We start from the raw sequence: 26,799 nt of genomic DNA, 5'->3' as shown, positions 1-26,799 counted from the left end.
GCCAACCATCAGCGAGCCTCAACCGTGACCTAACCACCTTAATCCGGTTAGGCGAATGCAAAATCTCGAAAGCTAAAGAGGGATTGAAGCTCAACCAAATCCAGATTAGCCACAGAACAAGATCAACCCTCTAGAATCCGAAAACATCCACAGTTAATCGCCTTGACTAGTAGAACACACCCACCATTCTGCTCCTCCACTTTCGCCGCAAGCTGTAACAGCCACCATGGACGGACGAGCCGTGAGACGAACCACCACGAATCTTCGGTGTCCTCGACCAGAATCGACTGGGAATTTGAGGATGAGAGTCTCTGAGAGTGGTAAACTGCAGTATATTCATCCTAGTTCAAAACAGGGGAAGCAGGCAAAGGAGCCTGGGAAATTGGCGTATACGACGAGATATTAGAACTCAGGGAATTATTCTCATGTTCACGTCGATTGATATTGTTGGAACCTTCACCTTCCTGCCACACAGGAACCACCAACACATCTAATTCATCATCCAGGACAACTGGAGGAGCTAAATACCGGCAGTGACTGGCCTGGTGATTCATACGACATCGGTTAGTGAAAACTCTCTTGAGCTTTTGATACTAAAAGCCAACCATGGCACTTCTCTAGACTCAAAACGCACCCTTCTAAAGAAACGCAGTCGCTTAGTAATATCAAGTCTGATCTTGACTCAAAGAAAGTTAATCTGTGTGGTAGTTTCTTCATTGAAATCCAGAGTAACAACAGCACCTAGAGTATTTGCAATAAACCTGACTGTGCTCTCCTATACATATAATAGAGGTATCACCTTAATTTGAACCCACAAGTCTATATAAGTAAGAAAATCCTCTCTTGAAAATTTTTCCCATTGCTGAAGCACAATAAAAGGGATTATCCTGAAATATAAAAAGATAATTAGGTGAGAGACAATAGATCTAGATGAAATAAAATTTTCGGTATTATGAGTCTAAGCCCAAGACAATGATAAATTTTATCCCATAGTATGTCTATTTTAAACCCATGCGCCTGATGTTTTGTTTTTCGTTTTTAATTTCTGATTGTTGAATCTCAATTTTTATGAAGCGCTTTAATTATCTCCATTGTAGTGGCACCAAAAGTCACTCTCTGTACATGCAGGCTCTTCATACTCTCTATGGTCCATTCTTAACTCTTAAGCTTAGCTTCAAATAAGGACTTAACCTAAGCATAAGACCGATGACTATGGAGAACGACATTGCTCAATGTATCTTTTAAAGTCTAGTTTTTGGATTTCGAATTAAAAGTTTAGCTAGATTTTAGAAAATTTTGTTAATATATCATAAACTTTAAATGAAGACAATTTTGACTCTTCTTCTTCTATGATTCTATCTATCTATCCATAGAAGAAAATCCACAAATGAAGTTAATTTTTCTAAAACAAGATTTTGTTGGATTTACCAAGATCCGGTTTTGATGAAAGCCTGAGACCTTGTCGTTGAGGAAAGTATCCCTGCCTATCTTAAAGCCATCAAAGGACTTTGAGTTGTTCAAAGTTTTTTTAGACTTCTTATCCAAGGCCCACTCACTGCTTTATCTTTCCGTTGCAAATTCAATTCTTTAAGCTCAAACTGAAACATAGAAATATTATAACATCTTTACGAGGTTTTTACCATCTTGTTTAAAATGGTTGCATTTCTATTATTGTCATCGTCGAAGTTCTTGAGCTCGCATTGACGGTTCACAAAAACCGAAACATGTGCTCAACAACAATTAATAAACCATAGATTAGCCCATTTGTGCTTCTAGTTACACTTACACATTATATTATTAGCCCCAGAAAAATATCACTACAAGAAAACATGGGATTAGCGACTTAATTCGGCGACTAATTTTGCAGTCGCTACAGCTAGTGACCGTTTAGCTACGTTTTGGCGACTAAATATGAACCAAAATACGATAGTCGCTAATTAGTATCTAATATGAGACTGATTTATATTGTCGTTATATAGTCGCTAAATATGGCGACGGATTAGTTACCGAATATTTAGTCGCCAACTGGAGCGACTCAGTGGATACGAATTAGCGACTGCGTAATTCTAGTTGGACATTCAAATTGGGCCAAGAAGCCCAACGACCCAGTAACATTAGCCCATAAGCCCAAGTATATATCTCGTTTTCCCTTCGCAGAAAACCCTAATCCTCTTTTCCCTTCGCAGACGAGTAATTCTTCACTGAAGAACCCTAATTCCCCTCAATTCTTCTCTAAATCCTATCAATCCTTCATCTTCTTAATCCTTTTTTGTATCTCTCTCGATGGCTCCTCGTGGTGGAAAAAGTAAGAGAGGAAGAGGAGGAGGAGGAAGGGCTCCGAAGGTTTCCCCAAATCGACCTGTCGCCAATCGACCCACTGCTTCTTGGACGTCAAATCGAAGACCCAGTACTCTTCCTAGCCAGTATACCTTCACTCCGGCGAATCCTGAAGCCCCAGAGACTCAGCAAAGTCCGGTAAATCATGTAGCCCTAGAGTCTCAGCCTCCGACTCATAGAGACTATCCTCCTCCGACGCAGCTGTTCCAGTCCGGCGATGATTCTCCTCGAGGCTCTGGGTCGTATCCATTTCGGGCATCTGGATCTACTCAAGTTCGAGGGTCTGGATCTGTTCAAGGATGAGGCTCTGTAGGATCTATTCATCGTCTAGCTTCTCGGTCGAATCAACCTCCTGCGCCGGTTCAACCTCCTGCGCCGGTTCAACCTCCAGCGTCGACTCAGCCTGCAGCGTCGAATCGACAAATACCATCTCGTCAACAAAGACCTTCTCCTCAACCTCGAGCCTCTGTATCGCATCATAGTTCTCAGGCTCAAAACTCACACGAGGAATCTGAAGATGAGGAAGCTGAAGGTGAATCTGAAGAAGATGTGTTGAGGGATTCAACACTCCCAGAAGATGTCCTCGCGGATTTACATGCTACACTTCTCATCCCAGGCCGTGAGAAGTACACCACCGTCATCTCTCCCAACCTCGAGCCTGAAACCACTTGGTAAACATTTTTAATTTTGATTGTATATAGGTCTGATTGTATATAGATTAGGTAAATAGGTTAGCTTGGTAAACATTTTCAATACTTAAGTAGAGTCTTCTTATTGGTCTGCATGTTTTGGTCTTATAGTCTGTTAGGTTTGCTTGTATATAGGTCTGCTTGTTAAGAGTTAGTTTATATATTGGTCTGCTTGTATAGTTTGAGTTAGAGTCTGTTAGTATATAGATTATGTTTGTATTGGTCTGCTTGTATAGTTTGAGTTAGAGTCTGTTAGTATATAGTATTAGCTTTATTGGTCTGCTTGTATAACTTAAGTAGAGTCTGGTTGTATAATTTGAGTTAGAGTCTGCTTGTATTTGATTAGGTCTACTTGTTTATAGATTATGGATGGTATCAAAGCTAACTGGTTTATGTGATTGTAGGTTTGGTAAGGACAATGGAAAGCTGACCCGGAAGATCACTAAATGTTTCACAAACAAGTTTGATGGGCCATATTACAGTTGGAGCTGTGTGCCTACTGGTAGAAGAGAAAGATACTTCCTCGAATTCGCGGTAAAATTCTGTCTCCTCTTATACTTATGTAATTACACTTTTGTTTTGTTTTTTGATCACTAACACCAAACTCTACTATTGTTTTGTAGAAACTACACACCTGGCATCCCTCAGTAACAGGTGTTGTTGAAGCTAAATTCTACAAGATTTGTCAGCTGCGGATGAAAGACATGGTTAGCAAGGCATGTTCAAAACGAGAGAGGCCTTATTGGATCGAGAAAACACTTTGGATAGAGATGTGTGCCTATTGGGACACTGAAGAAGCATTAGCAAAGAGTTCAACCACATCAGCAGCTAGGATGTCTGACCGTAATGGTCTTGGTCCTCACAAGCATGTTTCTGGTCCAAAGTCGTTTTTACAAATAGAGCAAGAGATGGTACATTCTGACCTATTTACTTTGTTTTAGTTTTAGATTACTTAGTTACATTCTGACCTATATATTTACTTTGTTTCAGGAAGTTGAATTGGGAAGACCTCCTACTATTGGTGAAGTTTTCATCAGGACTCATACCAAGAAGGATGGGACTTTTGTGGATAGGAAGGCGCAGGAAGTCCATGAAACATATCTCAAGAACAAGGCAGCTAAGTTGGCTGCCCTTCAAGAGAATGATGAACAAGCAGATGGGACTTCGCGACGATCTGAGCTATCTCAAGAGGAGGATGATGAGATCTTCCTTCAGGTAAATAGTCTGTTATTTATGGTTGCTTTTGTTATGCAGTCTAACTGTGTAATACTCTTTCTTTTGGTATGCAGTCTACTGTCACAAACGACAGAGGAGAATACTTTGGTGTTGGCAGCCTCGGGGTTTACATCAACGGGAAGCGCAAGTACCCAGGAAGCAGTTCTTCTTTCACAACACTCCAATCACAGCTTGAGGATGCTAACCGGAAGATAGAGGAACAAGCAGCGCTCCAAGCAGAACGTGAAGCAGAGGCTTTGCGGGTCGCAGCTGAGCAAGCAGCTGAGATCAAGCATTTGGCGATGGTGAAGAAGTATTTGAGCGAGACTGACCCAAAGTTTATGGCCTTCCTCAAGTCTCAATCTGCTGCCACTGATACCACTACTGCTGCCACGACTGCTGCCACTGCTGCTGCCACGACTGCTGCTACTACTGCTGCTATTCCTACTGCTCAACAACCATAGGTCCCTCCTTCTCTAAACTTTCCCTCCTTCTCTGAACTTGAAAACATTTGTGTTGGTTTGAAAACTTGTGTAAGTTGTTTGGTTACTTGAACTTGGTTCTTATGTTTATAATGTATGTTTATGTTGTGTTTTATTTTACAATGTTCTTATGTTTTAAATAGAAGTCTTTTTTGCTTATAAATTGGTAATAACAATCAAACTAGCAACAATATATTCTTCCAAAATTAGCATTCTAAATCGATAATAATCAGTCGCAAAGTAGTATCAATTCAGTTACCAAAACATTTAGAAAATAGTCGCCATGTAGTGACATAACAGTCGCTAGATTCGTCACAAAACAGTCGCCAAAAGAGTCGCAAACTTAGCGACTGTGTGATGACTGAATAGCGACTGCAAATAATGGTCGCCTATTAGTCGCCAAATAGCGACTGTTATGCGACATATTAATTTAGCGACGCAAGGTTCAGCGACTACGTGTTTTAGTCGCCAAACAATCGTAATTATGTATTTAGCGACGATTTTGTTACTATTAGTGTAGTCGCTAAATCCATGTTTTCTTGTAGTGTAATGTAAAGCTTGTAACGCAATAATCTTTTCTATAGATAACATAGCCTAAACAGAGGATAAGAAAGAAAAAAAACAAATCACAGATATAGGCCTCATAGATTACGCCTTTGAAGTGGGTCGCAAGGTTTGTTGATGAAACCATAAACGTTTCAGCGTCTGGCTGTTCTTTTGGTGTTAAAGAATTTCTCTTTAATTGAGATTAACTCTTTTGCGGCTTCACTTGTTGCCAAACGGTTCGTCGGAGATTCTTCACAACACCTAAGTCCCAACTCTAAAACAAGCGTCAAGCACTCAGCAACAGGAAAACCGACTCTGAGACCACAATGAAGAATCGATTTGTCTACAATGTCCAACACTCCCTTTGGCAACGCCAACTTGACGTAGTTGTGTAGTGTATAAGTCCCCTCAAATAACACATTGGTTGGTGTTTTTCCAGTAAAAATTTCCAAAATAAGAACCCCAAAGCTATACACATCACCATGTATTGATGGCTGTCCTCCAATTCCATATTCTGCACCATAGTACACAGAAACAACGACAAAAAGATGGTAATGAAAAACAAATGTACTAATTTTTTTAATAGAAAATTCTGTGATAGATATTTTACCTGGTGCGGCATAGCCGATGGTTCCTCTAACTCCGGCCGAGCTAAGTTGGTTGAGGAAGGAGTCTTTGTCGAATTTGAGGAGAATTCTAGCAAGACCAAAATCACTAATATGGGCGGTTAGATCATTGTCTAGAAGGACGTTGCTTGGCTTGAGATCGCAATGAGCTATGGGTTCATGGCAATAAACATGAAGATAGTCCAAAACAGAAGCCACATCTATGGAAATGCTAAGTCTTTCAAGAAGTGTCAAAGTTCTTGAGGGCCTTCGAATCTCTTCAACTTCCTCTGGGTGCAGCCACATATCCAAGCTTCCATTAGTCATAAACTCATATATGAGAGCTCTGAATTCGTTTCCTTGGAAATCAATACTCGAGCAAGCCGACAATAGTTTCACAAGATTACGATGCCTTATATCCTTCAAGGATTCACACTCTGCCATAAAGCTCTTCATGGCTCCACGTTTCTGTAGGTTTAAAACTTTCACAGCAACAACCTTGTTCTCTATTGGGAGCAATGCTTTTAAAACAGTACCAAAACTACCTGATCCAATCAAATTGGTCGAAGAAAATCCATCTGTAGCATTTCGGAGATCTCCATAACTTATCTTTTCATGGAATGCCTCCAAAGTCGAAGGAGTTGGATTATTGGTCTGTAGATTCTTCTTTCTTTTTCCAAGCAAACATAGAGAATATGAAGCCATAACCAACAACAAAAGCAAAGCTATGCCTACACCTACTCCAATTGCGACTTTCTTTAGATGAGAGGAATGATTTGTCCCCATTGGTGGTGCTTTCGAGGGGCACGGCTTTATATTCAATTCCTGGATGCCTCCACATAAATCTTTGTTTCCAAATACTGAAACTATAGTAGCATTCTGAAATTTTCCTTCTGTTGGCACCCTTCCCTCAAACTTGTTAACAGATAGATTGAGATACTCCAACGATGGAAAGTGTCCAAGATATCGAGGTATGCTTCCAGAGAGATTATTGTTCGACAAATCAACTCTTTTTACACCCATCAACGCTTTTATATCTGGAATAGCTCCCACGAAAGAATTTCCTTGTAGATAAATAACTTCCAACGAGATACATTGTCCCAATGTTTGTGGGAGTTGTCCTGATAAGTTATTATTACCAACTTTAAGTAGAACAAGATACTGTAGTCTTCCAACATCATTTGGTAGAGAGCCGATCAAAGAATTACCTTCTATGATTAACTTTACAAGGTTTGGGATTTGCATAATTTCCCGAGGTATAATCCCACTCAACTTATTATACGCAATCCACAATTCTAGCAAGTAACTGCAGTTACCAAGACTAGGAGGAATAGTTCCTTCAAAACTATTGTTGAACAAATAAAGGTGTACTAACCCAGTGATGTTACCAATAGAGGATGGTATCTCTCTTGAAATTCTATTTGAGTAGAGACTTAATACCCCAAGTTCTGAAAGCTTACCAATAGAGGTTGGAAGTAGTCCAGTCAACATATTATCTCCCAAATCAAGTGACCGTAGGCTTACGAGATTCCCAATGTCATGAGGAATGTTTCCAGAGATGTGATTCATTGCAAGGTATATATTGATGAGGCTCCTGGACAGATTGGCAATGGACACCCGCCAATCTATTTTCACCAACATATAAAGTTTCTAGTTGGGTGCAGTTAGTCAAAGACCCAAGAAACTCAAGATCACCAAAAGATTGACTTCCCAAAGAATTTTGATTTAAACTTAGGATTCGCAAACGCGGTATTTTTCCAAAACCATGAGGAATACTACCCGTCAAATCGTTTCCTTCCATTACCAAGCGTTGAAGAGTCGAGACATTGGAAAGTGTTGTAGGAATGACTCCTGTGTAATAATTCCTTCCCATATTTAAATCTTGAAGATTTGGTAGCAGGCTCCCAAAATCAGACCTCATGCTACCAGAGAAACCATTATCAAAGAGGTATAAATACTCAAGTGAGGATAAATTGTAGATACAAGAAGGAAAAACACCTGAAAATATGTTGGATCCTAAATGAAGACGCAACAATTGAGTCAACTTAGACATACTATCTGGAACCTCTCCTTCTATATAGTTAACCCCAAAGCCAAGGTATCTAAGGGATGTCAAGTTTCCAATAGAGGCCGGGAGCTTCCCTTTCAGGTTGTTTCGACCAAGATATAAAATACCAAGGTTCGTCAATGACCCTAGTTCTGAAGGAACACCTCCTCCAAGATGATTTTTAATCAAAATAAGGATCAACAATCTAGAGCAGTTAGATAGACTAACTGGAATTCTTCCTCCAAGAACATTTGAGGCCATATACAAGTATTTAAGTCTAAACAAGTTTCCTACCTCTTCAGGGATGGTACCACCAAAAGTGTTATTAGATAGATCAAGTGATATCAGAAACGAGAGATTACCAATAGATGGTGATATCACCCCTCCCAATTGCAATCCATTGAGGTCCAAACTAATAACTCTCTTGTGTTTGCTGCCACATTTAACACCCTTCCAATTGCAGTGTGGGAATGAGTTATTCCATGAGGACAAGACAACTCGTTTACCTTCAGAAACTTGAGACTTGAACTCCAACAATGATTGCCTATCAGTTTCAGCGGTAAAACCATATGCTTTAAGTAACATATAAGCAAAGAAAGAAACCAAAAGAAACAATCTCATGCTTCTCTCTTTTTTTAAAAAAGTTTTTCTTGGTTAAGAGCTTGTGGACTTGTGGTGCTTCCAAAATTTTGCAGGAAAGTGAACAGAATAATATAAGGGACGAAGCAATTTATGCAACTTGAAGTGATAATAATGCAAAACTCTAGCCATCAGTTGCAATTTATTAACACTAATAACAACCACCGTTGTTATGGTTATTATACCAAGAAATATTTGAAGGCGAGGTATGTTTGTCATCTACATAGTTTTCAGATTACTCCAATTTTGAACAATAGCATAATTACAGTTCAATTTGAATACTCCTTAATCGGACCATTATATCAGTAGTTGATACTCCTAGCTAGCCAACCAATATTGTACACATTTTTTTTTTGGTATCAATGTTAAGTATTTATACCGTTTTCAAGTTTGATACAAATAATACAAAGAAAACAATGAAAGTATAAAGACCAAAAAACTACGACTAAAAGAACTACGAATACAAGAGAAATCACGATAAGAAAACAAAGTGAAACAAACGGCCGAGTTATGAAGAGGAAACACCGATTTTGAACCGCAAAGCTCGGATATTTGCGTGATTGTCTCAGCTCCAAAGAACTCGAATCCTCATCGTCGTTACCACGAGCAAACCTTTCTTCTAGAGGCACATCCTCAAAACCTCCAAGAAAAGACCGCCTACAGCTTCTCCGAGGACTAACGCAAACACGGAATCGCTAGAGAGGCTTAACCGCATCCGGCGGCACGGGAGCATCTACGGATAGCTAGAGAATCCGCCTCTGACCACCATTCCCCGAGCAAGAAGCTAGTCGAACCATCTCCCACGGGATTGAAAAAAACAACTAGACGAATCTGCCTCTATTCAACCTCGTGCCCTCACTGAAACGTAACGCTTTGCAAACCAAGCCGTATTCAAACGAAGAAAACACACCACAACACCATAGACAAAAAACCCCTACATCCAATGCAAAAAAACACTAGATAACTTTGATATAACTTGTTATGAAATCCCCGATAAAAATCTCTATAAAAAAAAATTGTGAACGGTTCTAAACGGAATAATTGCTTCATTAAATATTACCTAGTTCTAAAAAAAATATTGATTATAAAAAAAATTAATGTTTGAAAAATGATAAATTAATAAAATATTATAATGACAGAAAACAATTATAAATTTTACAAACAAAATTTGATTTTGATCCATTTTAGCGGTTTAGCTAAACCGACTAAAATTGAACAGCTTTTTGATATTTTCTCAACTAATGGAAGAAACTGGAAAAATCCATCAACTTTTTGCAGTCATCATCAAAGCTTCCTAATACCTGAACAACAACAACAACAACCCCTAAAATCTCGGAAGCCAGAATGAGCAGAGCATTGTTCAGGCACGTGGCCGTCGACACCGCCCGGCTCATACGGAGGAACACGGCGGCGTCAACAGACCGGTATGGTAAGACCGGAGTTGCTCAATCGAGACCTTATTTCCGGAGAGCAAAAGAAACAGGAGTCTCACCTTCTCCTTCTTTGGGTTTCTCTTCTTCTTCTTCTTCTTCTTCTTCTTCATCTGCGTCGATTTCGAAAGTTGGGTTCGTTGGATGGTATCTTGGTATGGTTAAATCACGCCCAGTTGTGACCAAAAGTGTCACTTGCTCTCTTATTTACATTGCCGCCGACTTGTCTTCTCAGGTACTGGAAAATGGGTTTCCTTTTCCAAGTATGGTTGCTAAAAATGTTTATGCTTTTTGAAATTTATGCCTTAGTTATCGCTCAATTGATTAGGAGGAGTAAAGTTTGATCTTTTATTGGAATAAAACACAAGGAAATCAGTTAAATATAACTGTTTAAGGTGAATTGAGCCATCTGAGTTTTTGAGCCTTACCACTCTGTGAGAATTGACTTTCAAAGCTGTGTCTTTGTTCTTTCGACAGAGACAATTGCGAAAACTTCATCCTAGTCTTACTTCAAGAGTGTCCCATTACTATGGTGATTTAGCTGTTTAACGTGAATGGATGCATTTCCTTGTAGTGTATGAGAACTGACTATAAGAGGTCACATTGGTTACTTTGTCTTAATCTTTCTGTCTTGAAATGGTGATTTAGCTTGTTTGATGTGAATTGAGCCATTTCCTTGTAATGTATTGTTCATTTCACTCTATGAAAACTGACTTTAAGGGATGACATTGGTTCACTTTGGATTTATTTTTCGAACAGACAATTTCGAAAACTTCCTCTGAGTCATATGACTTGGTGAGAACAGCAAGGATGGGAGGATATGGTCTATTTGTCTTGGGTCCAACACTTCATTATTGGTTCAATTTCATGTCAAGACTCTTTCCTAAACAAGATTTGATCACAACGTTTAAGAAAATGGCTATGGGACAGGCGATCTACGGGCCTACCATGACCGTTATTTTCTTCTCATTGAACGCATCTCTACAAGGTAAGCTTCTTGTATATATCTGAAACGAGAATTGTGCTAGGAAAGGAAGAAATTTACAAACCTGTTTGCAATCTCTGCTGTTCTATATTCAGTGGAAAATTCGTCACCAGATTACAGTATTATCCAACTCTGAATCTTATCTACATGAAATTCTTTTGGACTAGATCAGTATTACTTCAGTTACAGTAATTTTTGCTTGTGGCTGGTTTGTGTCGTGGTGAGAATGATAACTGGTGATTGATTGGTTATTTACATAAGCAGAAACCCGCAGTCTCGAATAAACAAATCTGTCAGATTGTAGCTTCTATTCTTAGTTTACTCTTAGTCACATAGGTTTCAGAACAAGTTTCTTCTCTGCTTCTTGAATGGTGAATTCTTGGGTTCAATTCTTGGTGTCAGAGGTTTGCTTAATCTTGGATGTGTCTTAAAAAATAAAATGATATTCCTTTGATAGCAGTGATTGAGTTTATTTTGTATCTCAGTGATTTAATTACGCTAAAACAGGTTCTAAGCTATACTACTTTTGCATTGTTTGTTCAGGGGAAAGCGGTTCAGATATACTTGCCAGATTGAAAAGGGACTTACTCCCTGCGATGTTTAACGGTGTCATGTATTGGCCTCTATGTGATTTTATAACATTCCGATTCTTCCCCGTTCATCTACAGGTAACGTTGGTTAACGATCGTCTTCACTCGTTTTACTTTTCCTGTTCTTGCTGCGTATATCAAGATGCACTGACGCTACTCTTGTTTTTATTTCCACGCAGCCTCTTGTAAGCAACTCGTTTTCGTATGTATGGACAATCTACATGACTTACATGGCAAACCGTGAAAAACCAGTCGCAATTTCAAGCTGAAAAACTCACATATTTTCTACATCGTCTCGAGCATTGCCTCCCTTAGTGCTCAGTTTTCGCTGCATCAACCTGCAATTAGCATTCTTCAAGAGATTTTGTACTGTCTGTAGAATTAGGTTGGTAAATGTAAGAGCTTGGAAGAACTAGTCATGTCAGACATGTTTAATTTCACAAAGTAATGAGTTTTCGTTTCCTTTTATTTGTCTGAATTATGTTCTGCTTCAATGAAATGTAAGAGGAAGGAGTCATGGAACTGCTAAAATTTTCTTTTGCTTTAATGGAAAATTTGTTACATTAGACATGAGGAAAAAATACAGAAAAAAAGTGCAGATATCTGCTAAACAAATGGGTATTTAAACTATATTATATCTATCAGAACTTGTACAACCCCAAGAATCTTTGTTTCCCTTCAAAGCTTCCTCAAGAAATCTCTAATTGCAATTCCACGCAAATCCAAGGAAAGAATCTCAGGTACAGGTATAAAATCTGTCAATCAAATACGATATCGGTGTATTGCTAAATTACGGCGTTTTTCTACAACTTTACTCTTCGGAAGCACAGTAACAGATCTTCTCTAGATGTATAGGCCATTCCTCTCCAAGAACCCGGGGATTCAACTCCATTGCAGCACGGAAATCCAACATTGATACATTAGACACCGCTCGCTTTTGTTGACTGTTCATCTCTCTCACCCGAGAACTGGCTAAACTCAAACAAGGCTCGATCAGCCTTCTCATATATGCATTCAATCCACTATTAAGAAGATTGGCAGAGTCCATAGATAACTTTATCCCTTCCATCTCCAACTTCCTCTCCAACCGAGCTCTCAACGTTATTGTATCAGGTAGCTCGCCGCTGCTTTGACAAGTATCACGGTTGATACCATTGTATGAACTGAAACTAGACTTTCTAGCTCTGCTCTTAAGATGGATAGAAACGCCAAGTGGAGCGGTTAAAGGGCTTCTGCTCTGCACACTCGGACTTCCCGTCATTTGCTCAACTTCTTCTCCTTCTTCCACAGAGACAACTTCCATTGGAAGTCTTTGTGCCTTTGACATTGACTCATCATTCGTAGTAGTGAGACTCTGAGGCTTCCCAAGCGGACCAAGCGGACTAGGCCGATCTCTAAATTTCCTCGACCTGCATTTCCTCGGCGAAGGAGGGAACGCAGAATCCCCATAAAGAGACTGACTTTGATTCGCATTTCCGGATTTCTTCGGATATCTCGGTGGTGGAGATTTAGCAACACTTGCATTCTTGAGAATCGAACGTACTAAACGGTTATGTAGAGAAATGTTCTCTCTACCAACCGTCTTGCTACATAGCTTATCAAACTCCGACTTGCTTATCCTCGAGGTAAGGAAGTTACCGAGCTGACCGAAGTAAGTATCAGCTCTCTGATACCCAATTTTCTGATAAATTAGGGCTTTAATCTCAAGTGTATTCAATCTCGAAAAACATTGATCTGAACCCATCTTCCAACAAAATTTCCACCTGAAACTAAATCCAAATTTCCAAATCCAGCTTCATCCAAATTCTCAATCTTTAAAGAAGATCTAAGATAAAATTTGGTCTCCTTCTCTCAAATTCCAAGACCTAAAAAAAACCCACCTGAATTCAAAAATCAAACACATACATTAATTCTTGAGATCGAAGTAAGAGAGAAAGAAGTTCTGAGCTCAAACAAATTGACTAACTAAGAAAGTAAAATCAAACCCAAATTTCTGAAAGGATCGGAATTTCGGACAAATTCGAGGTAATAAGCTATCGAAAACAGCGAAAACGAAGACAAATTTGAGAAGATCTTAAGTTTTAAAAGTATCAAGCTTTATACAGTCAAATCAATCAAAATTGAATTGAGAGAAACAAAACCCAGAAAGATAAATCGAAGATTAAAGGAGAATTCAGAGAGTGAGTACGTACCAGTAGAAGCGATTGATTTAGCCGCGAAATTGGGGTTTTTTTTTGTTGAAGAAGAAGAAGAAGTGTTTCTTCGCTTTGTTTTGTGCCCTAAAGGGATTTTTTGTTTATCGAAAGTTCGCTTGTGTGTTTGGGTTTCGTACGTGCGAATTGCTATGACCAAACAAGAGTTGAGAGAAGAAATAAGAACCTCGTTAACTCTTTTATGTTCGTAGTTTGGACTTTGGACAGTCAGTCACACACGTGCGAATTTACCTTCTTATTTTTTTTATTCTTTTTTTTTAGTTCTTTTCAGTTTCTTGGATTAATTTTTAAATTTTCTTTTTCAAGTTAGATGAATGCATTAGGGCATCCTCAATGCGGGATCACCTTTGGGTGTTCTTAGAGTAAAAATATTGTTAAAAAAATGTAAGATCAGTAGTTAAGATCTTTTGTTAAAAAGTTTGATTAGTGGGAGAACATGTTTAAGATCATAAGATTTAATAATATAATAATAAAAGACTTTTAAAACATATTACAATTATAAAAACTCTCCCTTTGTATCAGATTGATGAGACAATCAAACAACACAAAATCATATACAATCATGTTTCATTTACAAAAGAATTGATTTATCCACAATGTTTGATCCAAAAAGGGGTTTTGTAAGAGAAAGTTTTCTTCAGGAAAAATCATACCAAGAGATCTCTCATCTCCTCCAAAGTAATCATCACCTGATTCAATCAGAAACACATTCTCTGCACTTGGAAACTCATACTTTGGCTGCAACACTTTCTTCTGTTGCTCTGCAAATTCTTCACAACAATTAGAACAAACAAAAAGTGGAGGCAAAGTATCTGTATCATCAATCCCACAACATCTTGTGTGCTGCCATATCTCACATACATCACATGCTATCATTCTCTCACCATCATCATCTCTAGCTACGGAGGTCTTGGAAGCGCATAAGTTGGTGACGGTCTCTTCACAAGCCACGGGTAGAGTGGAGAGAATGATCTCATGGAAGAAGCCGGGGGAAGGTTGGGTTAAAGTGTCTACGGATGGTGCTAGTCGGGGTAATCCGGGACCGGCGTCGGCTGGAGGAGTTATTAGAGACGAGGCAGGGCGCTGGTTAGGTGGATTTGCGCTCCACATTGGCATATGTTCGGCTCCGTTGGCGGAGTTGTGGGGAGTCTACTATGGCCTGTTGATCGCTTGGGAGCGAGGTTTTAGGCGAGTGGAGTTGGAGGTGGATTCTGAGTTGGTGGTGGGATTTCTAAAGTCAGGGATAAGTGATGCTCATCCGCTGGCATTCCTGGTACGCTTGTGCCATGGCTCTTTCTCAAGGGACTGGATAGTCCGGGTTACTCATGTGTATAGGGAGGCTAATCGTCTTGCAGACGGATTAGCGAACTATGCGTTCTCGTTGCAGTTAGGTTTTCATTCATTTGATTCTTGTCCTAGTGTTGTTCGTCCTATTATGCTAGCAGATTCGGTTGGGACAGAAAGTCCACGTCATGTTCGGTTGTAATTCCTTTTTAATTAGTTCGTAATAAAATGTGGAAGACAATTGTCTTCCCCTCTCTTACCCAAAAAAAAAAGTATATTTTTCTTTTTGGTTTTAATGTTAAATGTAACCGGTCTTCTACTATGGTTGAACCCGGTTCCTTGAGTGTTAAGAGTCGATTCCGAACGATGCGGTCAATAGATTTGGTCAATGGCCAAATGATCCCCTTATTATTAAAAGGGAAGTACAAATTGAAAAATGGTCAAATTTAGCCTCAATTTCAATTTCAATTTTGGATTTTGTTCTTTGTTAATCAAAATCGACAAGGGCAATTTGGTCATAAAGTTTCATTAAACTTTCAGAGATCCGCGTGTTAATACTCGGGTGGGTTAGGAGTAATTAACTCTTAATCACATAGTCAAGTTCTTAATCGGGTTTAGCATCCACATAAGTCAATCTAAGCCATTCAAATTATTTTGTAAATTTAGTTCATTTTTGGTATCTAAATATGAGCATATTCGATCATAATAACTGCAAATTCGATGTAATTATCTCTCATAATAACTGCAAATTCGATCATATATTGCCTAATCCCAAAAAAATCGTAATTACTATCTCTCATAAATATAATCCTAACCATAACCAACTCTACAATATTCATCATTTATCTAAATATAGCCAATCATTCAATTCTATTCCAAATTCGAATATATTTTGTTAATAGTATCTTTGATTTTATGCTTTGTCTCCAAGATATTCTCCTAGATTTTAAAATTATTGGAGCCAAAAACCCTAGCATCCTAAAATGCTATAAATATCAACGTCATTCTCATTTCCAATCCATCACTCAAATTCCTCTAACCTTAGCATCCTTCTTATTTAGATATCACAAATGGCTCAAGCAATTGCTTACCTCGATGACATCAAACCATACAAAACCACTTGGAGAGTTCAGGTCCGTGTCCTTCATACCTGGAAGACATTTACCACAAAGTTTGGTGAGACTTTCGACATGGTTCTGTCTGATGTCAAAGTAAGAATTCTTTGTCATGTCTATCTGAGTTCAATTTATTAAAATAAGTTGTCTAATGATATACTAATATATTTCTATTTCTATGGTAGGGCAAGAAGATCCATGCGTCTGTGAAGAGAGAGCATCTCAACCGTTTTGAGAAGCTCACGGTTCCAGGAGAGTGGAAGGCTATTGAAAACTTTGGATTGACTTATGCAACTGGTCAGTTCAAAGCAACTGATCATCGTTACAAAATGGGCTTCATGGCCCAAACAAGAGTTTTGAGGATGGACCCATTGTCTGATTCTTATTACCTGTCATTGACTCCTTTCAATGATGTTTTAACTGGTGGTCTCAACCAGAACTACTTGATTGGTACATTTTCATATGAGCTATATTTTCATTCAAATCTAATCCTTTATGGAATATATATTGACGTTTTGTTATTCTCTTTTGGTTCAAGATGTTGTCGGTCAAATCGTTAATGTTGGTGAAATGGAGACTATCGACGTGCAAAATAAACCTACTAAGAAGATTGATTTTGAACTGAGGGATCATACGTAAGTTTCATTCATTAGTTCTGTCTGCATTAAAATTAAAGAGTCTTATTTTTGAATCTAATATTCTTATTACAATATTTAGGGATGAAAGGCTACCCTGTACTCTATGGGGTTCATTTGCAGAACAAGTTTTCACTGCCTGTGAAGCTTCTGCTGGTGAGATGGTCATATGTTTGGTGAGATATGCTAAGATCAAGACTTACAAAGGTATTTTGTTTTGGTATTAATATCATACTTATAGTTTTTTAAAATCTTTTAAAAATTGAGCTAATGACACTTTCTTTATGTTTTGCTTTCTAGATGTAAGGAGTATCTCCAATGCTTTCAATACATCTCAGATCTTGATCAATCCAGACATCCCTGAGATTGGCGCCTTCAAAGAAAGTTTACCAAGAGATGGGCTTGCTCTTACTCTTCTTGAGTCTAAACCAAAGCAGGAAATGATCGAGCTGCCTACAGGGGATTTCTATCTTCAGTTTCCTAAGAAGACCATCAAAGAAGTCGCTGAGATGTTTGATGTAATAGTTCCTTTTTTCTTTTACATTCTAATTTGATTGCATAGTTGATTCTAACCATATTTTAAATGATTCTCCTCATGCGAAAAGACTTCAGATACCAAATTGCCTTTTCGCATGAGGAGAAGACAGTTTCCAATATCTGTGGCTTTTGCAATGACAATAAACAAAAGCCAGGGACAATCACTTAAAGAGGTAGGGATTTATCTTCCTAGACCAGTATTTTCTCATGGCCAGCTGTATGTTGCCTTATCAAGAGTCACTTCCAAAAAAGGTTTGAAAGTTCTTATTGTGGATAAAGAAGGAAAAACTCAGAGTCAAACAATGAATGTCGTCTTCAAAGAGATCTTTCAGAACCTAAGGAATTAGGATAGTTTTAGTTTTTTTGCTTCTGTTATTTAACTTTGTAGATGTTTTGTATTGTTTTTTAGAACAGCAAGTTCCTGCTCAGAGTCATTTTAATCGAAACATAATCAGACTCTCTGCAACTACAGTAGTGTAAGTTTAAGAGTTCATTTCTAGACAACAAAATCAAGAAACCTTAGTTCAATTATAACTCCGATTGAGACAAACAACAACTTCAATTTGTGTCTACAACTGAAAAAACAGATCCAAAACTAACCTTATAGAAGTGTTGTCGATTTGCAAAATTTGATCTGCAAATGGTTTCATTCAGGTTCTGTTCTTCACTGATCCCCTCTCCCAGATTTCTAACAGAAACAAATTCATCATCTCAAGTGCTTTATCCGAATCCTATATGAAATCTGAAAAAGGTAATTGATCACAGAATCTAAATTATCTTGAAACAATTCAATTGAATTAGAATGAAGCTTACAAATTAAGAAGAATTGGCGCAGAGAACATGTCTATTGATGTGAGCTTATGATCTGATTATCAGCTTCTTCGGTATCATCGGTAAAGCTTAAGCATGTCAATGGATGTAAACTTTCGGTGGAGAACGAGAATCATCGTTCTCATATGTTTTTTTTTTTGTTTTTTTTTGTTTTTTTTATTTATTTAAATACACAACTTATGTGTCTTTAATTTTTTTAAAAACATAATTTTAATTTGTTTACTTTATCTTCAATTTTTAAAAATTTTTTTATAAATGTTAGAATCTTTGTTATGCTAAAAACAAATTCTCTTCAAAACTATATAGTAAAAGAACACTTATAATCACAAAAACAATTACACCACTTTTACTATTTCACATTTTAATATCTACTTTTACTTATATTAACATTACAAACCCATTTTATAATTAATACACCTATTTAAATATATTAAATCACATTCTTCTAAGTATTAAATAACAACCAACCAATTAAAATACCACTTATTAGTTATAAAGGATTTAATTTAAAAACCAATTTTATAAATTATGTATATAAAACATAATCAACTACTTAATAAGAAAACCGCACAAAATCTACGCCCGCGGGATACCGCGGGTTAAATCCTAGTACATTGTTAATTGTTTGTTCTCCTATGTCTCTTGTAGTTCCGTTCATGCCAAATAGAATGCACAATATTTTGAAGACGCGATACGTGCGGTTGAAAAGTGAATTCGATATTAGAGGTCATCGTTGTAAGTAGGCCTGGTCATTCGGGTACCCGTTCGGGTTCGGTTTTTTTTTTCGGGTATCGGGTCTATTCGGGTAGGGGGTTAAGACTCATTCGGGTATTCTAAAAATTCGGTTCGGGTTCGGGTCGGTTCGGGTATTTTAATAAAAAAGCAAAATACCCGAAAATAACCAAAAATACCCGGAATATTTTCGGGTTCGGGTTTTTAATTCATATATACCCAAATCTAACCGAAATACCCGATTTCTCGAAAATACATTGGTTACTCTTTACCCAAATATAACCAAAAATATCTAAAATACCTAATATATTCGGATTTATGATTGTAATTTTAGGTATTTCGGGTATTATAAATATAAAAATAACTAATATTTTTATGTGTATATTTGTATTCGGGTACATTCGGGTATTGGATTCGGTTCAGGTTCGGTTCGGGTTTTTTTTCGGGTAGGAGGTTAGGACCCATTCGGGTATTTTTAAAAATCGGGTTCGGGTTCGGTTCAGGTATTGTTCGAGTTTTTCGGTTCGGGTATTCGGTTCCGGGTATTTTGCCCAGGCCTAGTTGTAAGTTGTAGTGTGATGCTGAATAAGGCCTCATGTTAAACTTTCCCAGACTCAGTAGAGTAACTAAACTACACAAGAAGAACAAATGGTTCTGATCTTTACGGAAAACAGAAGAAAAATTCACTTTCGTATTACAAGAATTCATTTTATCTTTCCCGTGGATAATCCATGTCCACGGATAATCTATAAATAACAATATTTGAGAAGTGTTTTTGCTGATGTGTCGGACTCTCGGCTCTTGTTGAGTCCTTGATTTTACGTAATTACTTAAATACCCTCTATTAAATCAAGTCGAATATCAACTAATGTTCAATTACATAAATAACCCTAATAAGTGAATATTTGATATAATTTACATTTTTTAAAATTAATAAAATTAGTAAACACGAAAAAGTAAGAAAACCTAAAAAAAATGGATCGATTGTAACATTTTTTAAAATTAATAATATTCGTAAACACGAAAAAATAAGAAAACCTAAAAAAAATAGATCGATTGTAATTTACGTACCACTTTAGAAGATGTTCATCGTACCTCATCATCATGTTCTTCGTCGCATGTAAACTTTTTAATATACATAGCGGACTTGAAAACCTAAAATATAGCATATAACCAGAGAGAATCGACAATTTAATGATAGAACATCACCTTTTGATCGAATCTGAAATGATGGAAAGACGACTCTTAATTAATATCTTGTCCATGCCAAGTTTTCAAACCATCATATTGAATTATTGATGCTATCCTGCATCATACAGTTCAAGCTAATAAAAGAGGATGTTCTTTAAAATTACCTTGGATTCACCAAAAAAAAAAAAAAAATTACCTTGGATTATCTGATTGGATATCATGCACGAATAATGAGTATAGACTGGATGAAAGTGTATTAATCTCCATTGATCGTAATAAAAAACGTGGGATTTCGTAGAAGGAGACGGAGAATGGTCGTGTGTCTTCCTTTTTCTTTTTCTTTTTTTTTTCGTTTTGTTTTCCGTTTTTTTTTTTGTTGTTTTTTCTTTCCCAACCAATCGTTTGTGATAATTATGAGTTAAAATTTAACATTTCCCTTTTTGATAAGTAGATATTTGCAAAAAATATCAAAACAATCCTACGTATATTCTTTAAATCTGATTCATATCTCTAATAAAATTTTATTTTTTAAATATTTTATGTCGATAATGATGGAAAATCTAAACAAATGTAAGATATAGTAGTAAATCTAAATCGTTATGTTATTATTCCATCTTTATCTTAAAATAAAATGAAACGTTACTTAAAATTAATATGTATAATATTGAATAAGACAATTTTAAATTATTAATTGTTATGATAAAGATTCGCTTCTTAAAAAATATATAAATCTTCCTTTTTTGTTGTAGATATTACACCGCCTCTTAAATTTCATATAAATACCTTGCTTGGTAGTCACTTTTAGATCACAACTAACCCCTGTTTTTTTTTTCTTCTGTAATTTATTTATGGCTCGATTTTTATAAAAATATTAATGTTGTTTACATTTACGTATGATTGCAGGATGGATTTGCATACACAAGCAGGTTTGTAGAGAGAAATACGTGAAGTATTACGGCTCACAATCGGTCTGATTTCAAAGTAGACCACTTAGGTACGGTGGCACCGGCGATGATGGTTTGCGGTCGGATTCATTACTTGGATGGATCGCCCCAGAAAACGTGACCAACATCAACGGTAACGGATGGACCGCCCCAGAAAACGTGACCAGCATCAACGGTAACGTTAATGGTACTCTTTGTCTTCTTTACGATTAGTGTCTGATTAGGGTTTATGTGGGAATTGAAAGTTTTTGTTTTTTTTGTTTTAATGTGGCGTTTGTAGCTTGGATGTAGCGGTTAGGGTTGCAAAACGGTGGTGGAAGTGAATCGTATCCCGAACGACCGATTGTATATATTACTTAAGAACGGTGTCTGCGGGTACGGGTCGAGACCCACAAAACTCGAGTTGGTAATCAACCCTCTTTTTCTCTCTGGCTTTGATAAAGTGTTTGTCTTTCTTTTTGTCTGCTTCCTATGTGTTTTTATTTTATTTTGATGGAGTATTTTTGTTAATGGGTGAAAAGTAGTTTATTAGATATCGCTGAAACAGAATCTATGATTTCATTTGTTCGGAAGCTCTCACTGATGTTTTTTTTTTCTCTGCTTTAGAACGTCTAAAAAGCAATCGTTTTGGAATTGGTTTCACTTTGGTGATTTGAGGAGTGTTTGAGTAAGAAGATTGATTCTTAATATTTTGTTTTTCCATGGCAATAGGTATATGCCAATGATGGAGCTTGGTGTGTCGAGTGACATGTTTGATATCAAGAAGAACGCTTTGAAGAACCTGTCTAAGCAACAGGTGAAAAGTTGCATTTCAATACTATCTTCGTCTTTCGTTTCATTCTCATGAGCTCAATCTCTTTCGTTTTAACTCACATACTAATTCTTTCTATTTTCAGAGTGCTTATCGAATCAAGCTTTTATCGTCGTACAAGGAAATGGTGAGTGTGACAATGCTAAATCTTGTAAATTTGGGAAATTTATTCTCTTGTAATTTGGAATCTATAAACAAAACTTTAGAAAAATGCAGGTAGCTGTTGTTGTTGAGATGGTAAATGCAAGCAGATCTCTGAGATGTTATACCAAGATACGTACCGAGTCACTTGTACAGTTCTTTTGCTCTAAGGAAGATTCCAGTGATGCTGGAGATTGTGGTGGCATCCCTGTATTTAATTTTTGGAATGTCTCTACATTTGGTAAGACCCAAAAACAAAAGTTCAATAGTTGATTCTCATGTGTGGTCTCTAAGGTTTGGTACTTGCCATATTGATATGATCACAGAGAAGATGGCTGAGGAGTTTGTGGAGATGTTCATACGCCAAGTAATGATAAAGGTACTGTCTATTCCTAAGTCCTGCATATATCTTGGACTCTAGATCAACTTCTGATCATTTTCTGAAAATTAACAAAGAGATATGGGAATCCCTAAAACCTCGATTTGATAATCGAAAGGCAATAAATCTCCCACTTGTTCGGGATGAATGGCAAAGTCTAAAGTTCAAAGACTTTGATAAAGTGATGGATTATAATTCCGCTATGATGGAAATTGTGGTTAAACTAAAATATTATGGTGATCTTATCACTGATTCTCAGATGCTTGAGAAAACGTATACCACGTTTCATGAAAACCACATTACCCAGCAAAAACTGTATATGTCATGTGGGTATACCAAATTTTTGGATTTATTTGTGGCACTCCTAATAGCGGAAAAGATTAATGAGACCGCTCATGCGGATAACTAAAATGCTTGTTCTTTTAGTTTTATGCAACATTGCATGGATGGTTGGCTTTCGGCTTGTACCACCGACAGACATACTCGAAGATCTGTCCAGATGCACGCCACTTTCTCCTCCTCCTCGACTCTAACCACCACTCTTTGGTCGGATCCAAGGACGACAAAAAAAGCAATGAATACTAATGTAATGAACTTCATGTCTTATAGCTTTAGTGACTCATTCACTACAAGAAAACCTGCGTTTTGCAACTAAACTTTGCGACCGAATTATTAGTCGCAAATGTTTGCGACTATTTTGTGACTTTTGAACGACCATTTAGCGACCACAATATTTACCGATGGAATATAGTCGCTATTCCGCGACTAAAACAAATAGTCTTTACTTGGTCGTTAATTTGCGACGATTTTAAGACCGATTATAGACTAATTTATTACAGTCGCAAATGGGTGGCTGATATGCGACTGATGTGCGACTCAACTTTTGGTCTCAAATGATCATCGCAATGTAGTCTCAAATGTGCAACTAGTTAACAACCACTTGTTATAGTTACACTTTCGTTGCAAATTAGTTAGAAAGAGTTGGTATAAAACACGTTAAAAATGCAGCGATAGCGACCGGTTTGCAACTAGCACCTGAGGATTTTGCGACTGACACCTGATAAAGCGATCAGTTTGCGACTATTTACCAACTCTCGATTTTTGTTTTCTCAATTTTCACATTTTAAATTTGTTTGCATATAAAGTTAAACAATTCTACACTCATTTGATGTTACTTAGTAATAAAAACTTAACCAAAGACATTAATATTGATGTTTAAAAACAAAACATTCAAAACATTCAAATCTCTTTGTCTTGTTACATTACTCTTATGAATAATGTTTAGAGATTTAGTAAAATATCTATATAACTTGAGTTTTGCAAAAAAATTCAACCTTAAACTAATATATGTCCTCTATAACACTAATATGAGTGTTTTTGAGTGATATATATCACCATTTTGGATCATTATGTGTATCTTTCTAAATTTTATTTTGTGACTAATAGATATCCGTCACAAGACAATCGCAAAATTGCCACCATTTTGTAACTATTACTAAGTTTGCGACTATTTTGCGACAACAGTTGTAACTATTTGCCGACCAATGGTGCGACTAATTTGATACTCTTATGAGTAATGTTTAGGGATTTAGTAAAATATCTATATTACTTGAGTTTTGATAAGTTTTTCAACCTTAAACTAATATATGTCCTCTATAACACTAATATGAGTGTTTTTGAGTGATATATATCACCATTTTGGATGACAATGTGTAGATTTCTAAATTTTGGCTTGTGACTAATAGTCGACAGTCACAAAAGAGTTGCAACAATTCTTGCAACTATTTGCCGACCAATGTTTCGAGGAATTTGATACTAATCGCGAAATTTCTAAGATTTTTGCTAAGTGTTTGGGTGGTTTCGATTTCCCCACAATTTTTTTATTTGACACCGTTGTGCAACTAAATAGCGACCAAATGTGAAATTCATAAGGGTATAATGTTTAGGGATTGAGTATAAACAACGACCGTTTTGTGACTGATACAAAATAATTCAGATTTTCATCAAATATTAAGCGGGAATTTATTTCTCCCGGTTCAAAATAATTTGGTGATATAATTAAGTGTTTATTGACCCTTTACATATCTCGAAAAGCAAAAGTGTTTACACTTTCCAAAACAAAAACAAGAGAAGCCCTAGAATCTCTCTAGAAATTCTTCCTCTCCGGCGCTTCTCTTCCTCTTGTTTGCTTTCTCTCCGCCATTTCCTCTACGGCGCTCTCTTCCTCTTGTTTGCTTCCTCTCCGGCGCTTCTCTTTGGCAGATCCGGCGGTGGTGTTCGAATTAACAGTGGCGGTAGATCAAACGGAGTTGGTGGGTCGTCTTCTCACTCCTCCAACCCGTCATCTTACGAGACAGGTTCGGTTTCTCAGCCGGTGTTACCTAGTCAATATCCATCATCGTCTCAACAACGACCTCTCCGTCAGCCACAACCAGCGGCTCAAGCTTCACAACCAATGTACCAGAATCCCCATCATCAACCGCCGCCTCCTCCAAATCCGGAGCATCAACCGCCGCCTCAGGAGCCGAATCATGAGCAACAAGACTTTCAGCAGTTGTTGGATGCTTTAATGGTTCTTCCTGGAAGACAACATCTACCAATCTTGAGTCAACATGATATCCCTGATCGTGAGACTATATGGTAAGACAACATCTTCTCGTTTCCTCTTGGTATTGGTCTTTGGAGCTTGACAATTTCGATTGAGATTTATCCCTTTTTCATATTTTGAATATAAGACTCATGCTTTCGTTTCTGGGTTAAGATGAATTCGATTTTGAATATGAGAGGAGCTAGTGATTTGATAAGACGTCAATTGCTGATAATTTGGAGTGTTTGGGTCTTAAAATTTGGAGTGTTTGGGTCATAAATTTGGAGTCTTTGGGTATGTGATTACAAGAGCTCAAAACAAGCTGCTACGAGTCTAAATCTAGAGTATGGTACTCATAAAAGTGTTCTGGGTAATCAATGCCTTTGTTGTAACCAATGATATCAAATGACAATGGATAAAGTGTGACTGTTTCATAGCTTCGTTTTTAAAGATGACATATTTCTTAAGGTAATTTCGACTTTAGTTTAATGATATTGAGTGTCTGGTTTGCTGATGTTGAGAGTCTTGTTTTCTGAGTAATATTGTCTGCTTTTCTCACGTTTATGTCTGATTTTGCTTAAGAGTAGAGTCTGGTTTTCTGAATTTCGTTGTCTGGTTTTGCTCATGTTTATGTCTGATTTTGTTGATGTTCATTTTCTGGTTTTGCTTATGTTCTTTGTCTGATTTTGCTGATGTTTATTGACTAGTTTTGATTGCTCTTTTGGACGTTTGAGAGAAATTTGAGATTACTTGATGTTGATTCTCTGGTTTTGAGTAAACACTTAATTGTATTCTTGTTTCTATGTTTATAATCCTCTTTTGTTTTGATTGACTTTTTTTTACAGTTTCTCTTCTCTTTCTTTATGAGAATGAATGTTTTCTCTTCTCTTCTCTTGTTTTACAGTTTCTCTTCTCTTTCTTTACAACTAAAAATGTTTTTGTGTTTAGTGTACTTTCCAAGATAATAAGGGAAACCCCTTTCGACTTGGACAGCTGAAAGAGACGATCAAAAATGGGAAGAGAAAGGAGAGTTATGGAAGCTCTTCTTCGTCTTCACTGTTAGAGATGCAAGAAGATCTTGTAGCTGCTCGTCGTAAGCTTGCTGAAGTGGACCAAGAAAATGCTAGACGTGACGAGGAGCGACACAAAGATCAAAGTCGTATCACAAGCTTGGAAATGATGGTCTCCTACATGAGGAACAAAGATCCTGCCTTTGCAGAATTATTGGCTACTCAACAGCCAGAAGCAACCGCAGCAGCCACCGTAGCTTCTTAACCACCAACAACCGCAGTCATCATACCACCCAACAGTCATCATACCACCCATCACACAAACAGGCACCCTTCCAACAACCACAGAAGCAGCAATCCAACCAGCTGGACTCGCACCTACTGAAACCACACCCGCCTCTCCTTTATGTAACACTGATTCAAACCCTATGAACTAGTCTTTTATTTGCTTATGTTTTTGTACTCTATAATACTTTGTTAGGATGGTTTTTATTAGTGTTTTTGAATGATGGATTATTTGCATTTGAAATCAGTATTGAAGGTTTAGGATTATTTGCATTTGAAAGCGAATTTGCAGGTTTGGGATTATTAACGAGTAACCAATCTGTGACCAAACTAATTAACAAATGTGACCAATGTGTGACTAAACATTATTACAAGAAACTCCAAAACGGTCGCAAACGAATCGCAAATTGGCCCAAATATGTAAGGTTATTACAGTTGCAAATGAGTCGCTAACATCCTTTCGTTGCTCTTTGGTCGCAAATTTGCAACGATATTCACCTGTCACAGATTAGTCGTTAATTTGCGACGATATATTTATA

General features: G+C 37.2%; 6 protein-coding genes and 1 long non-coding RNA gene across 7 annotated transcripts; 3 read left to right on the top strand and 4 right to left on the bottom strand.

Moving 5' to 3' along the window:
* Nucleotides 1-5,277: 5,277 nt before the first annotated feature.
* LOC9322009 (probable LRR receptor-like serine/threonine-protein kinase At3g47570) lies at nt 5,278-8,638 on the bottom strand. The gene is made up of 2 exons (XM_021031164.1): nt 5,880-8,638; nt 5,278-5,783 (listed from the first exon to the last, which is right to left on the bottom strand). The coding sequence occupies exons 1-2, from the start codon at nt 7,513-7,515 to the stop codon at nt 5,422-5,424; spliced, it is 1,998 nt and encodes a 665-aa protein (XP_020886823.1). The 5' UTR covers nt 7,516-8,638; the 3' UTR covers nt 5,278-5,421.
* A 1,149-nt stretch (nt 8,639-9,787) lies between these two features.
* Nucleotides 9,788-12,110, top strand: LOC9319930 (PXMP2/4 family protein 4). Its single transcript, XM_021031173.1, has 4 exons — nt 9,788-10,225; nt 10,750-10,978; nt 11,519-11,643; nt 11,745-12,110. The coding sequence occupies exons 1-4, from the start codon at nt 9,905-9,907 to the stop codon at nt 11,832-11,834; spliced, it is 765 nt and encodes a 254-aa protein (XP_020886832.1). The 5' UTR covers nt 9,788-9,904; the 3' UTR covers nt 11,835-12,110.
* On the bottom strand, nt 12,089-13,945 carry LOC9319929. The gene is made up of 2 exons (XM_021031172.1): nt 13,758-13,945; nt 12,089-13,445 (listed from the first exon to the last, which is right to left on the bottom strand). Exon 2 carries the CDS (start codon nt 13,307-13,309, stop codon nt 12,377-12,379), a length of 933 nt encoding a protein of 310 aa, XP_020886831.1. The 5' UTR covers nt 13,310-13,445; nt 13,758-13,945; the 3' UTR covers nt 12,089-12,376.
* Nucleotides 13,946-16,453: 2,508 nt separating this feature from the next.
* LOC110229945 lies at nt 16,454-17,099 on the top strand. Its single transcript, XM_021031176.1, has 3 exons — nt 16,454-16,627; nt 16,716-16,812; nt 16,895-17,099. Exons 1-3 carry the CDS (start codon nt 16,507-16,509, stop codon nt 17,037-17,039), a joined length of 363 nt encoding a protein of 120 aa, XP_020886835.1. The 5' UTR covers nt 16,454-16,506; the 3' UTR covers nt 17,040-17,099.
* A 759-nt stretch (nt 17,100-17,858) lies between these two features.
* LOC110229947 lies at nt 17,859-18,286 on the bottom strand. Its single transcript, XR_002333230.1, has 2 exons — nt 18,163-18,286; nt 17,859-18,091 (listed from the first exon to the last, which is right to left on the bottom strand). It is a non-coding gene; the product is annotated as an uncharacterized LOC110229947 (long non-coding RNA).
* A 4,497-nt stretch (nt 18,287-22,783) lies between these two features.
* On the bottom strand, nt 22,784-22,996 carry LOC110230136. Its single transcript, XM_021032135.1, has one exon. It carries the CDS (start codon nt 22,976-22,978, stop codon nt 22,784-22,786), a length of 195 nt encoding a protein of 64 aa, XP_020887794.1. The 5' UTR covers nt 22,979-22,996.
* A 1,090-nt stretch (nt 22,997-24,086) lies between these two features.
* LOC110230135 (triple functional domain protein-like) lies at nt 24,087-26,527 on the top strand. The gene is made up of 3 exons (XM_021032134.1): nt 24,087-24,090; nt 24,442-25,018; nt 25,914-26,527. Exons 1-3 carry the CDS (start codon nt 24,087-24,089, stop codon nt 25,960-25,962), a joined length of 630 nt encoding a protein of 209 aa, XP_020887793.1. The 3' UTR covers nt 25,963-26,527.
* Nucleotides 26,528-26,799: the final 272 nt, after the last annotated feature.

Source organism: Arabidopsis lyrata (assembly GCF_000004255.2).
Source record: "Arabidopsis lyrata subsp. lyrata unplaced genomic scaffold ARALYscaffold_3, whole genome shotgun sequence".
Lineage (NCBI taxonomy): Eukaryota > Viridiplantae > Streptophyta > Magnoliopsida > Brassicales > Brassicaceae > Arabidopsis > Arabidopsis lyrata.
Note: the sequence above shows the minus strand (reverse complement) of the source record. Positions and strands in the feature narration are given on the sequence as shown.